This window comes from Xyrauchen texanus, chromosome 16 (assembly GCF_025860055.1).
Source record: "Xyrauchen texanus isolate HMW12.3.18 chromosome 16, RBS_HiC_50CHRs, whole genome shotgun sequence".
Taxonomy (NCBI): domain Eukaryota; kingdom Metazoa; phylum Chordata; class Actinopteri; order Cypriniformes; family Catostomidae; genus Xyrauchen; species Xyrauchen texanus.
This window is the reverse complement of record NC_068291.1, coordinates 21,895,613-21,910,324: the sequence shown is the minus strand read 5'-3', so window position 1 is coordinate 21,910,324 and position 14,712 is coordinate 21,895,613. Positions and strand designations below refer to the sequence as shown.

Below are 14,712 nucleotides of genomic sequence, written 5' to 3'. Positions count from 1 at the left end.
CGTTTATGCATGGTTTTTGAAAAAACTAAAATTTTAAGTTACTGAAATAAGGTCATATAACACATACTAAACATTTGCCCACAAGACTTTTGAGAACTGGCTCTTGTAGCCTAGAGTTTTTGCTACAAAATGATGTGAAAACCATCCTGATCACTCATTCATACAAAATTAACTTTTGAAAAGACACTTTTAGTGTTGATAGGTAATATGCGAGGAGGCGTGAACTACCATGAATATGGATGTATTTCACACCTGAGGATACAAAGACCCCCTCCGCTGGGCCTATCAATGAGGGATAGAGAATGAATGTGAGGAGATTTAATGATCCAAATCAAGTTTTAAGTTAATTGTTTAAGACTATATATTTTCTTTACATAAAGACTTTACTTAATTTTAGACCAACACTACCATTAAAAGAAGTCTCTTCTGCTTACCAAGACTGCATTTATTTGATCCAAAATACAGAAACAACATAGAAAACTGTTCTTTTAAATTGTAAAAAGTGTTCAGAATATCAATTTAAATATATTGTAAAATGAAATTTGTGATCAAAGCTGAATTGTCAGCATCATTACTGCAAATGTTAACTCTTCCATACTATCCTGGAGCTTTCTCGCCTGTGTATCGTTGCAAACGAGTAGTAAAATTAATGAATTGTTTACATCAAACCTTTGAACACTGTCGGGGGTGTGTACCCCCGACAGTGTTGCATTGATCGTCTCAGCACATTAGCATATGAAAGGCGCGTTCTGCTGGTGGGTGGGATCACATTACATATAATTAGATAGACCTGTAAAAAATGTACAGCGCTTTGTTTCAAACAGATTGCTTTGCAGGAGAATATTTGTTTTAAATTTGAATTGTTTTATTTAAAAGTAGAAATCTTAAGCTTTCTTTAGACATGTTTCATGTTAGTGTGATAAGTATTTGCAGAGTTTCAGTTCATTTTTGTGACGTGTTTCTGAAATATGCTCGTGAACACAGAGACTGCTGAAAGCTCACCCTTTTTATTTTTTTTATTTTACAAAAGCACAAGATTTTGATGTTATTGTGAGTGTACACAAATACAAGTAGACCCATAGTCTCTAATGATGTATTACACTTATCTGTATACCCAAAAATGACCCAATCTGTATACCCAATATTTTAAGTTGTTTCTGATGTAATGACGAAAATATCCAGCAGGACCCGCCGGCGCGTCCTTTGACCCCAGAGGGTTAAGGTCAAAATTAGGTAACAAATGACAAAAAAGAAACAGCTTTCTCTAGACACTCATCAGTCAATCATTGTGGCATAATTAGCCTAATACGGGACCGGGTGTGTAGGAGCACGACCCGGCCCCGTCCTCTGCCCTGCCACATGGATCTTAACCCCATTGAGCTTTTGTGGGATCAGTTAGACTGTAAGGTGTGTGAGAAGTGCCCAACAAGACAGCCACATCTATGGCAAGTCCTACAGGAAGTGTGGGGTGAAATGTCACCTGAATATCTGGACAAAATGACAGCAAGAATGCCGAGGATCTGCAAAGATGTCATTGCTGCACATGGATAATTTTTTGATGAGAACTCTTTAGTTTAAAAAGTTCTGAACATTGTTTCAAATTGTAATCGTAATTTTTCACATTATTAATGTCCTGACTATACATTGTGATCAGTTGAATACCACTTTGGTGAATTAAAGTACCAATTTGAATAAGAGCAAAATTCGTACATTATTCCAAAATTGTGGCTGCCATTGTATATTTGATAAAAATATCTCTGGTTAATGTTTATTTTTCCCATTAGGAAAAATTAGCTTAGGAAAGGCACTATACAAAAAAACAAAACAAATTATTGTTAATCATATTGATCTGCTGGCACACAAATCATGGCTAGTATTAAAAGTGATTGATATAATCTGCTGGTGGAATCCCCAAATTGTAAATGCAGTTTCCTTGTACGTTGCGCTGCTTCTACCGCATTCACGAAAATAGAGCCCCTAATCTGTTGGGTCTGTCTGATTTTCTAACACAACTTGGTCACTATGTTGATTTTATTACTTATAATGGCCATTTTGACTTGTATCTATCATGTAATTTTGTCTATAATTTGGCAGTGGCACAACCATTTATTATTCACCAAATATTCAGTGGCTGTTTTCTGGTTTCCTTACATAAGCCCAGAACTGTGTGGAGCTGATCCTGTTGATGTGATTTTTAGCAAAGGGTCTGAGGGGCACAGAGAAGATGCCTCTGTGGATTATGTGTACTTCAGATGTAGTCACTGAACTGCTCAAATATGGACCAGCAGACCTGCACACTGCCAACAAAGAACCAAAACCTCCCAAAATGCTCATCCTTGTCATTCCAGGTAGGATAGATTAAGTCCACGCATGGCAAAAAAAAAGAAAAAAAAAAGGGTACAGTTCTTGTGAGTTAGTACATGCTGATCTGTTTGGTTAATGATGATTTGTGTAATTTCTTTGATGTTAAAACACATTCTCACATCTAGTCCTGGATAGATTACATTTGATTTGCAATCCGATACTGATTACAAATTGCATGACTGACATTGTAATTGGAATCTTAATCTGTTGGATTATATATTTCAGGTGATCTAGTCTATTTTTATATTACTTTTCGATTACCTCTGACCTAACTCTTGTTTATTTGATGTCACATGCATTTGAGTAGGATAATCAATGCAGTTTTTACATAATGTTGCTTAAATGCATTTAAGAAAACTTCATAATCAATCAATTATGAAAATTGATATGATTTTATTTGTGTGTGTTTTACTCACTATTTGTCTGTTCATAAGTGAAGTAAAAAAATGGCATTTAAAGGGTGATTATAAAAAATATATATATATTTTAACTCAAATAAAGTGAAACAGGAGTTAGTTATTCCTATTTAGAAAATTATTTTGTGAAACTATTGTCTTCCAGGTTTAGTTTCCCCTCAGATTTTCAGAATCAATAATTAGTGACAGTCACAGGATATGATGCAGACAATGTATTTTTTCAGCTATTTTAGCAGTGTTTCAAAGAAAAAGGCACTGTCTAATCATATGAGTGATGCTTTTGGCCACAAATTCAGAAGCATGGATCGCAAATGTATTAATATAGTGTAAAAATGCAAAGGGAGTAGCATGTTTTCTCTTGTGATGCTGATAAAGCTCTAGGCCCTTCATCAGTGACAGACTTAAATATGTATGAGTTTAACAGGCTTTTCTTATGGGAGAGTTTCTAGAATTATAGACAGGTGCCGTGGGCACTTAAATTTTGCTCTGCCTAGATTAACTTTCAGCCCTTTTGGTTTTAGCTCAGCTTCAAAGTCTATGACCTCAGCTTTACAGTTAAGACCAAGCACCAAATAAACCTGTCTTGAGGTGAAATGCATAATCTTACTCAAAGCTTTGTTCCGTTTTGGTTGCCATGGCATAAATATACATAGCTAATGGAACTAGTCAAACTTGTGTAGAAGTCATGGACTGGTCCATAGTCAGGTGACTGCATCACAGCTATCTAAAGCTTTGGACATTACACATTACTCAGAAGAAGGGGATATGAAGAAATGTTCAGTGCAGAATCAGGAATCTACCTTTTTACACTTGGCCCTAGATCAAGAGGAAAACCCCTGTGGAAAAATGGCTGTATGTGCCACCACTCTTCCCCTGACAGGGGATTCTAGCGCATTGACCTTATGGAAAAGCTGCGTAGTTGAGGAGCAGATGTTAAACATTTAAAATACTGTTTGGATTATTACACACATATTTTGGTCAGAAAGGCCATGTTAGACTTTGGCTTTTTAGATTCCACAATTTTTTCCTTTCAAAACATCGTAATATGGCTGAAGCACTGTATATATCAAACATGTTATTGTTTTTTTTAATAACCATTGAGAAATGTCATAAAAAGGTCAAATTATCTGATCATTTTAACCTGTTGATACGCACCCCCTTTTTGAGCACAAAAATGATGCCATGAAAATGATATGCCTGAACTTAAATGGTTGTATTTACTGGACCGTTTGGAGTATGGACACAGTTGTAGTATCTTTTGAAAGAAGACACTTTGGGCTTCATTGAATGATTTTAAAGTTAGAGAAGCTGAAGTTTATAGTAATGGAAATATTTTGTGCTGAACATGTTTTTATAATTTAAAAAACAATAATAAAAGTGCCAAGACAACCCAGAAATACAATGTTCTCAAAGCCACAAGACTAACGAAATTTATGTTTAAAATGTATAGATGATCTAACAAAAAATGAGGTTCCTGCAATCTTTTTTCTCTGTAAAATGTTTTTTTTTTATGAAACTCTAATATATAAAATAATATACAGTTTTATAACATGAATGCTGCTCAGATTCCATAGTTTGTTGAAGAACGATGACGAAGGGTAATTTTCGTTTGTACTGCTGGCACAAATAACTTAATTGCTGTTTCTGATGCATTGCTATCATGAAACAGAGATCGAATATCAATGTTTAACCCTTAGACCTTTGAAAAGATGTATAATTTGTTAACATTAATTACATTTATAGACAATAAATTATATATTAAATGTAAGTAGAGTGCCGTCACAACTGTGTGTGGGGGAATTGCGTACCAACAGGTTAAGAGACGTAATAACCTTGTCAAGTTTTTTTTTTTTCTTCCTTTTTTCAATAATGTCAGCCTTTTACTGAAACGTTTTTCTTGATGAGACTTTTTATGCCCCACAATAAAAATTATAAACAAAGAGGTGTTTTTACAGCTTTGTCTGTATGAATTTTTTGCTGTAATTTGAATTCTTTATATCTTTTTATTTAGATTTATGGATTTGGAAAGTTAGCATCAAATTACTGACCCTTAAAGGGGTCATGACATTTCATTGATCTTTTGACATATAAGTTGTCATTGTACTATAAAAACATACTGTATGCCAAGCTGCTAAAATGACTACTTAATCCAAATTGTGATGCCACATTGTGGAAGACGTTTGCCTCTGATCGCTTCCACACCAACATATCAATGCCTATACGCCTTTACCTTGTCACTTTTGTTTTAGCAGAAAAGTAGAGAGAGCAGGTCAGTCAAGAGCAGAGAGCCAATCATAACAGTGGGTGTATACTGTCAAGTCTTAAAGGAGAAGCAGCACCAAAACCGAGTGTTTCTGACAGGGTCTAAATAAGGGTGGTAAATGGTAATTTTTACAAATATATGGATCTTTTTTGGGGCAAAAATCTTTACTAGTATTTAGAGCTGGAATAATTAGTGTTAACGCATGCGAATAATTAAAGTTTAATGCGTTAATTTTTCTTAATCGCCAAGAACACATTTACAGTTAATACTGCATAAACTAGAGCGGGAATCACGTGACGCCATACGAGGTTCGGACGTGTGAATGGCGAGCTATGCGCACTTTGCTAGTTTTTAATTCTTTTTATGTCATAAACTGGTGAGATTCGATACACCCTGATTCTTAACTGTTTTATGAAGATAATATGCCTAAGAATTCAAAATCCTTGGGCTCTGGAGATATTAAAAGACCCTTACTTGCGCAAGCTGATAACCCTGACAGGGCCACAGACCAGGGACTCAATTTGCATGGTGCGGTGGGAGAAATTCAGCATCAGCTGTTGAGTATGTCTGCAATGCTGGCGAGGGTCGTTGCAGACTTTGAGGATCTGTGTGTAATACTTCGATCGATCACTTCCATGGAGTTGAAATTCACTTTTCATGGAGTTTTTTACAAAATTGTGGGATGTCGAAAAACTGATAGATTATCTGTAGTAATCGGAGAGGGAATTAGATGCTATCCCACTAGTATCCCACTAAAGACAGACTTGCAACGCATTTGGAAAATCTGGAGGATTTGGCTAATCGTCATCTGGGTCAACACTAATGAATATATCATGTCTGAACAGTTTCATTGATGCATATGAACTTCAACGCATTCCACAATGCACAAATAAACAGTAATCCATTAAAGTGCCCAGATTCTCACACCAATATATGTAGCGAATTTGGTATGATAAATATACACCGTACGGGTTAAAGTGTTGTGTACTTACGTTACCATTGTTTGTAAGGGAAACAGTATGTGGGAGCTAGGAATGAAATTAAACTGTCTTATTTCTACATTACTACGTAAATAAATTTATAATGGATTCAGTCGCATTTGACAATCATTATAATTTATATAAATGAGAAATAACTAGATTATTTATATATAATTCTCCACCATTAAAATCGTAATACAATGTCTCATAATACAATGTCTCGTTTCATCAGCTCACAATTTCTACTGTAGGGAATTAGCTTTAATAAGAGAATTATGATTAATTCTCTTATTGGAGTAATATTATTCTCATGGCTTATTGACAATAATATTACACATATAGGTATATCTTTGAAGCTAAATCTTTTATAAACACAGATGAGATTATTTATCAAAATGTACCACAGTCAAAATATCTTTAAAAGGGAAACATGAATAATTCATCATGACTCATTAATTATAATTAATTATAAACATTTGGATTGGTTAATAGAATCAATTTAAGGTAGCTGAATTAATATTACAATCAATTTATCTGTTCATCCAATGAACACTCAGTATTGATTTTCTTTCAATTCTCAGAAAGGATACTTTTCGTGGCCACACAAAAATAACTCTTTCTTAGCCTGTAGCTGAGATCGAATAATTAAATTGACGTTGATTTACAAACAGACCAGGATTAACTCGCAAGAATGTACACAACAGTTTATTTAACTAAAATAGGAATACATAACTAATCTAAACTAAAACATGCACACGAAACACTCATACATGTGAAAGGGAAAAGTGAAAATAAAATAAAACCGGAACAGAAGAGGGGAAATGCAGTTATGAAAAGAGTCACTTAACCATCTGAAGGAACCATTAATTTCTTAATTTAAAAGCACCTTTGTTACAAAGGGGTTTTCATGTCTTATACTAAACTAAGTTCAGTTAGCTACATGAAACAATACTTGCAATTGCCTTGGCGGTTGATAGAGTGCCCGGATGCAGTCGCAGGAGAAAGGCTTGAATGTTCCTTGGGTCAATGGTGTTGCACATGGCTTGAGGTGTTGAGGCCTGCCAACCTTGGAGTCGGACTGGGGTGTGGGGTCCCGGTCCCACAGCAGAAGAGAGTCAGGGGAAAGAGCCAGGGGACAAGAGAGCGAGTAAGAGGCGGAACATGTCTTTTAACTTCTGCTGGAGGTCCCTCCTCTCGAGTCTGGCTTGACCAACGAGAAAGGTGCAATTTCCAAGCAAATTTTATTTCCTTTGATTGGAAGCTGATTCATTTGCATGATTGTGGTTAGTTTCAGCCCCTTTATGCTCTGATTAATATAGCAAGCATACAATGAATGCTGTCAGAATTAAATATATATATATATATATATATATATATATAATTCTGACAGCATTCATTCTGACAGCGTCCTTTTCAGGACACGTCTTTTTCAAGATGCCCTTCCGCCCCTGTGTTGTTCCTGGATGCGGTAGAAGCCTCTCCGCATCAGACGGCCACAGGCGCTGTCTTGTGTGTTTGGGCCGCGATCACACCGAGGCGGCGTTTGTGGATGGTTCATGTTCTCACTGCGAGAACATGACCATGACCACGTTGCGGTCGCGGCTTGCTTTCAACAGAAAGCAAGCCACCCCAGCTGCACCCCGCATTGCTCCTTCTTCCCTCGGGATTGAGGACGATGCGGTTGGCGCTGGGAGCGATTTGGAGGCGGCAGCGGGTGCAGTTTCGCCGGGTAGCCCCCCGCGAACCTCCCGTCCCCGACACGCTCGCTGTTCCCCGTCTACGCTCACGGCGATAGCGGCTCACCTCACGGCCTGGCTGTCTATCCTCCCGAGCCCGAAGCAGATGAGCTCGCCGCTGCATCGGAGAGTGTGATGTCTGATGCCGAGGACTCCCCTTCGGGCCTGCAGGCCCAGGCTGAGGCCGACGCTCAGATGTCTGACAGCACCACGGTGGTGGCGTACATAAATCGCCAAGGCGGCGTACGCTCCCACCACATGTCACAACTCGCCCGCCGTCTCCTCCTATGGAGCCCGCCGTCTCCTCCACTCAAGTCGCTGCGTGCCACTCACATCCCCGGCAAGCTCAACGTCGTAGCGGACACGCTATCACGACAACGCCTGCCCGGCGGGGAGTGGAGGCTTCACCCCCAGTCGGTCCAGCTGATTTGGGAACGGTTTGGCAAGGCCCAGGTAGACCTGTTTGCCTCCCAGGAAACCTCCCACTGCCCGCTCTGGTACGCCCTAACAGAGGCTCCCCTCGGGACAGACGCGCTGGCACACAGCTGGCCCTCGGGGCTGCGCAAGTATGCATTTCCCCCAGTGAGCCTTCTTGCACCGGTGCTGTGCAAGGTCAGGGAGGACGAGGAGCAAGTCACGTTAGTGGCCCCCTACTGGCCCACTCGGACTTGGTTCTCGGAACTCGGACTTCTCGCGACAGCTCCTCCCTGGCAAATTCCCCTGAGAAAGGACCTCCTCTCTCAGGGATGGGGCACGCTCTGGCACCCGCGCCCAGACCTCTGGAACCTCCATGTCTGGTCCCTGGACGGGATGTGGAAGAGCTAGCCGGCTTACCGGCGACCGTTGTGAATACAATCAACCAAGCCAGAGCCCCCTCTACCAGGCACCTTTACGCCCTAAAGTGGCGCTCGTTCACAGATTGGTGTTCTTCCCGAACCGAAGACCCGCAGAGATGCGCGATCAAGTCAGTGCTCCTGTTCCTACAGGAGAGGCTGGACAGGAGGCTGTCCCCGTCCACCCTCAAGGTGTATGTTGCCGCCATTGCCGCCCACCACGATCCTGTAGACGGCAAGTCTTTGGGTAAGCACGATCTGATCCTCAGGTTCCAGAGAGGCGCCCGGAGGCCAGGCCTAGTTCCCTCCTGGGATCTCTCGGTAGTCTTGGCAGGACTCCAGAGACCTCCCTTCGAGCCGCTTGAATCAATTGGACTCAGGGCCCTCTCTCTTAAGACGGCCCTGTTGATCGCGCTCGCCTCTATCAAGAGGGTCGGGGACCTGCAAGCGTTCTCTGTCAGCAACACTTGCCTGGAGTTTGGTCTGGCGGATACATCTGTGATCCTAAGACTGCGACCGGGCTATGTGCCCAAGGTTCCTACCACACCCTTCCGAGATCAGGTAGTGAACCTGCAAGTGCTGCCCCGGGAGGAGGCAGACCCAGCCCTTTCGTTGCTATGTCCAGTGCGCGCCCTGCGCATTTACCTGGACCGCACACAGAGCACCAGACGCTCTGAGCAGCTCTTTGTCTGCTTTGGGGACGGCAGAAAGGGAATGCCGTCTCCAAACAGAGGCTCGCCCACTGGGTTGTCGATGCCATCACACTGGCTTATCACACCCAGGCCGTGCCCCTACCCTTGCGGGTCCGAGCTCACTCAACAAGGGGTGTTGCGTCCTCGTGTGCACCGGCCAAGGGCACCTCCCTAGCAGACATCTGTAGAGCCGCGGGTTGGGCAACACCCAACACCTTCGCGAGGTTTTACAATCTCCGCGTTGAGTCGGTTGCATCTCGTGTTTTCTCAGGTCCGAGCCCGTAGAACTCGGTAACACGTAGACCGACCGGCCGGGTGGATCGCTTACGCCCAGCGCCCTTTTCCTGACGTCAAGGAAAAGTAGTGCGCCTTTTTCCCAGGGCGCCCCACTCCGAGTCGGGACCCTGGTCGATTCCTCCCCAGCCCTCCGGGTCCGCGGTTCAGCGCAGGAACTCGCCGACCCAAGCCACTGCGGGTACCCTGATGGCTACCCTGTACTGGTATAGGTGCTCCACAGGTAAGGCCTCCTGCTCGGACTCCCCCTGTGTGTAATTCCACGGTTCTGTCCCCTTACGAGCGGACCCCGTGTCTCCCTTAGGCAGTTACAGTTGCCCGGTCGCCGTGCTGTAGCAACTCCCCTTTCGAGGCTGGATCTACCACCGCACCATACTTTCCACACGAGCCCTAAGACGGCCGTGTGACGTGTCTACCACTTTTCCTCCCCAAGAAAAAGGGCAGGTGTGGTCTCCGCAGGGTCTGGGTAAGACCCCCTTCCCTATATGCGTGTAAGGGCCCCGGCCGTGATTGCTCTATGCGAGAAACATAGAGAGAAAAGAGGCCCAGCCAGGCTGGCCCGTTCCCATGTTGGCAAACATCGCCTTGTTCCCCTTCCAGGGTAACTAGAAGGATTCCGATGTTCTTATGGGGCATTGGGGAAGGGTACGTGCAGCCAGGTACAGACGATGCGCGGCACTGGATGAAATCCCTGCCCGCCTCTGTATCGGCTGTAGCGTCTGGAGGAATCAATGAATGGAGAATCATGGACTCGGCTATTTTGGAGACAAAAGAGCCTCTGTAAAATCACGGAAATGGTCTTGTTAGTATGAGGAACTTTTGTCAGAGAGACAATCCAACTATTGACAGAGGATCCTCGTGATGCCCCCCCCACACACACATGTGACATCCTCGTGTGACCATGTGAGGAAAAACCATGTGGAACTTTGAATTAGAAATGTGTGTGCCTTTCCCATAAAGCCTAAAAGGGCTTATTTGTAATGAAAAGTGTTTTAATCCCTGTGTGCTGTGCATTTTGGTGTTAGATCAAAACTAGTAGAATGGTTTAACATGTGTGTAGTTTTAAACCCTGAGGTTTCATATTTAACAGCCCAAGGGTGTATATTCCTTTTAAGTGATACCAAACACATTTTTCTTGGTATCAAATTAAACCTTACGATGTGTCCTAACGGAATATACATATAAGATAACCTTAGAACTGTGTTCTGTTAGTTTTTATCATCTTTTGAGTTGTTCAAAGCGAAGGTCTGACTAAATCATGAAGTATGCAAATGAGCTTTGACCAGACAAAGGGAGCAAATTCGCGCCCAAAACGGAGGGGCCTCATTGGGTCACTTCTCTCACAGGAGGCGTGACCTCCCTACTTTAAAGGTCAGATCCAGCATTGACTCGCTCTCTTCTCTTCGAAACTCTTCCTCAAGGACTCCCAAGCTTGTGCCAGGCTACGGCCTTGTCTCTCTTACTCTCTTCTTCTGGATCTCTTCAAGCCATCTTACACTTCTTCTCCCGATCTTCTGCAACTCTCCGGAACTCTGCAACTCTCCGGAACACTCGTCAACTATTCAACAAGTATTCCTAAGACGCTTCGAACTTCTCGGAACAACCCTTCAATTCCTCCTCAAGTGAGTCTCAACTCCACGCTCTGGAAACACCGAACCGAAATCCTCCGTCTCAAGAAAGCCACGAGGACGCGACATCCACGCAGCCTTGCTCAGCCACACATAGGCCCATTTTGCAAGTATCATTTAATCTGAAATCCAAATGCGTTAAAGTGTGTAATTCCATTTGCTGGCTCTTAAAGGGTTAACTGTTGTAATAAGTTGCTATCCTTAATAATCTCTTTATTTTCCTTATTCCTTCTACTCTGTTTATTTTATGTTTATTTTATGTTACATGTTGAGTGTCTGTCAAGTGTAGTGATATATTCTAGTTATTTGTATTAAACCCAATTATATGCTTGATTGTCTGTGTTTGTTGATCACAAAGCAAGGCCTCTTTAATGTGCGATTTCAAGCTACGAGCTGATATTATCAAAGTAAGTTAACGTGCTTCTGATGAATTAGTAATTAGGTAAGCTTCTAACCCTTCTGGGGAATTGATCCGAGGTGCCAAATAAAGTTAGTTCGGCGGACGAAATAACGGGCTGAGGTAGCCTGCGGGTCAATTCCATTACGGGATTATTAAAATTAATATAGCCTGTCTGCATAGAATATATATTCCTAATTAAATATAATTCGTTGTGTTTAATTACCTATATATTTTGAAGCAGACTCTTGGACTATATAAGCCCGTTTTGGGGCATTTTTATATGTATGTAGGTATCTGGGTCACCCGTATGATTAATCATTGATTTCGATCTTGAAATTAATTATACACTTCCCCAAACCTGACCTGGATACCCTACACGGCGGTTCACGTACACGGTTCAGCGCATGGCAAGATTGGAATGGGTCCCCTAGTGTCGCTTCTCCGACACAACGTGGAGAGAGCGACAGAAGGGGAACGTTTGGTTACGTATGTAACCTCCGTTCCCCGAGGGAGGGAATGACACGTTGTGTCTTTCCTCCGCCATGTCGCTGAACCGAGCCACTGTTGTGGCCGGACCATTTCCGGCTCCTCAGAAAAATCCTGAATGAACTCCCGTATTTGCGCCGCTTAAATACCCGTATGTCCGGGGGCGGGACATGCAAATACTGGCTGCCAACTCTCATTGGCCTTTTTTCATAGATCAGAGGTGGATATCGGCGCTCAAGAGAGACCCCTAGTGTCGCTTCTCCGACACAACGTGTCGTTCCCTCCCTCGGGGAACGGAGGTTACATACGTAACCAAACGTTTTCTTAGATCAAACTGTTTATGAACTTCCAACAAATCCAGCTTAGTTTTGTAAAGAAAAAACAAATATCTGATTTTCAGATTTCTTATGTACTTATGTGCTCATGATACATGGTATCACTTGATGGCTCACACACCTACACATGTTCACTATAGTGCTCACAATAATTGCCGTCTCATGTCGTGTGAAGTGACTCATGCTTACTCACCAAATCTCATACTTTAGAACCCTTGTTCCACCAAAAACTCTGTTTTTCCATCTCCAAAAATTAGGGATGTCCCGATCAGCTTTTTTGGCCCCCGATCCCAATATTTAAATATGAAATATCTGCCGATACCGAGTCCCAATCCGATACTTTTATTTGCCTAGATAATAGAGCTGCAGACTGTTTTTTTTTAATTGTTTACAAAAATAACAATGTAACTAAAAGATATCTTTTGCTTAATGCATTTAACTTAGTGCAGGTAGCATTTTTATAAAACTCACATATAAAATCAACTTCTACTTAGAATGGTGTAATAGCTTATTTTAACTTTAATATTCAGGTACGAAAATAAATCACAAATCCACTGATTTCTGTATGGATGAATAGAAATATTACATATACTTACAAATGGTGTAAACCACTTAACTTGAATAGTCACAACAAAAAATTTATTCTATAAAAACAAATAAAAAATTTCACATTTCCACTTAAAAGTGCCGTAAACAGTTACACTTGAACAGGCCCAAGTTCAACAATAATGAAACATTATTAATAGTTCTGTTGTCAATATCAAAATAACATTGTGACATACTGACATCCATTAAAAACCATGAAAATATCACACACTGCAGAGATACATTCAAAAATAAGAAAAATATATTCATAACAAGCTGTAAAACTGCTCCAGTGAGAAATAATTCATATCTATGGTCTGTTTACTGTCTTTGAGTTTTGCTGTAACACAAATCACTAATTATTAAACAAATGCATGAAGATGCATTGTTATTGAAGGTTAAACAGTTATATATATTATTAGTGATATTGTGATCAACATTAATCTGATTTAAATTGGGATGATGAGATATTGACAGCACCTGAAGATTGCATGTCTTTGATTGACACGAGAGTGCTCACGTTAAAGAGAGTAAAGCTAAAAGCACTCATAATTGCTCAAACAGTCTCTATCACTCAACACAACATCTGATTGTCACAACTCATGTCATGTATCATGTATTTTCATGTTATATGTTGTTTAATTTATTTTTAAATGTGTTAGCAGCCTCTATATCCTCTTCCGAATAACGAGTCTGAATAATTACCGTAACAACTCTAGAAAATGGGCAAATTAATATTCATACACATGTAATTCTTTCACATTTTTAAAAATAAACTGGCATATTCATCTCAATTATATCATATCTGAAAGTTTTTGGCCTAATTCATGAATGCTTAGAATTGCCAATAACTCACCCTCCATAGGCCATTCTGTCATGCTTCAAGTGCTAATAAAGCACTCATTCATTAGAGGAGCTTTGTATGTGTGATTCTCTGTGTGCTGCAAAAAAGATCGGCCCTAAATCTAGGCACAATTGGCCGATCACAGATTTATTAGGAATATCGGACAATTTTGATCGGTGGCCGATCGATCAAGATATCTCTACCAAAGGTATAATTTCACTTGTCCAAAACAGTCACTATGTTCTCATGATTGTAAAGATGTACATTTAGCATGTGTTGATTTCCTGACCGCAAAATTCTTTTAGCCCCCAGCTGGTCTAGCTGATGACCTTAAAGAAGGTTGCGCTTAGTGGCCGCTTTTCAGAAGGCTCTGAATGTGACTGAGCATTGGGCACAATGGACTCTTTATAGGCAATGGAGAGCCCATACGCAAGGGCTGTTATTGTAGTGCCTGTGCCCTTTTCTCCATAGATAACGACAATAATCTCTACAGTCTGGCCAGAGGCTCCCTTGGCTCTTATATCCACCAGGGCCATCGCAGATGCGACTGTATTAATAGGCTTACTCTGTAAGGATGAGGGATGGTGTCGTATTGTTAAGACCATCACACTGACCGAGCAAAACAGAAGGCCATGTATAATCCAACATTGGTAGATATTTGTAACACCATGTAGTCTTACTACATTTGATTAAGTTAAATGGTACTTGAAAGACTTTGTTTTGCAAGGTGCAGCAGTCCTTTTTGTTATTAAGATGTAAAAGATCTGGGTTTATCAATGAAGTGATTATTTTTAAGCTATTACTGTGCATGTTACATGTTAATTACATTGAGCTGGAACAAATTATTTTAACATAT

General features: G+C 41.2%; 1 protein-coding gene across 1 annotated transcript in view; it reads left to right on the top strand.

The window, feature by feature from the left end:
* ldah (lipid droplet associated hydrolase) overlaps window positions 1-14,712 on the top strand; it is a 119,644-nt gene that overhangs the window by 12,993 nt on the left and 91,939 nt on the right. Inside the window, 2 exon segments of the mRNA XM_052145218.1 lie at window positions 2,129-2,252; window positions 2,254-2,348. Of these exon segments, the coding sequence (XP_052001178.1) occupies window positions 2,129-2,252; window positions 2,254-2,348 (219 nt within the window).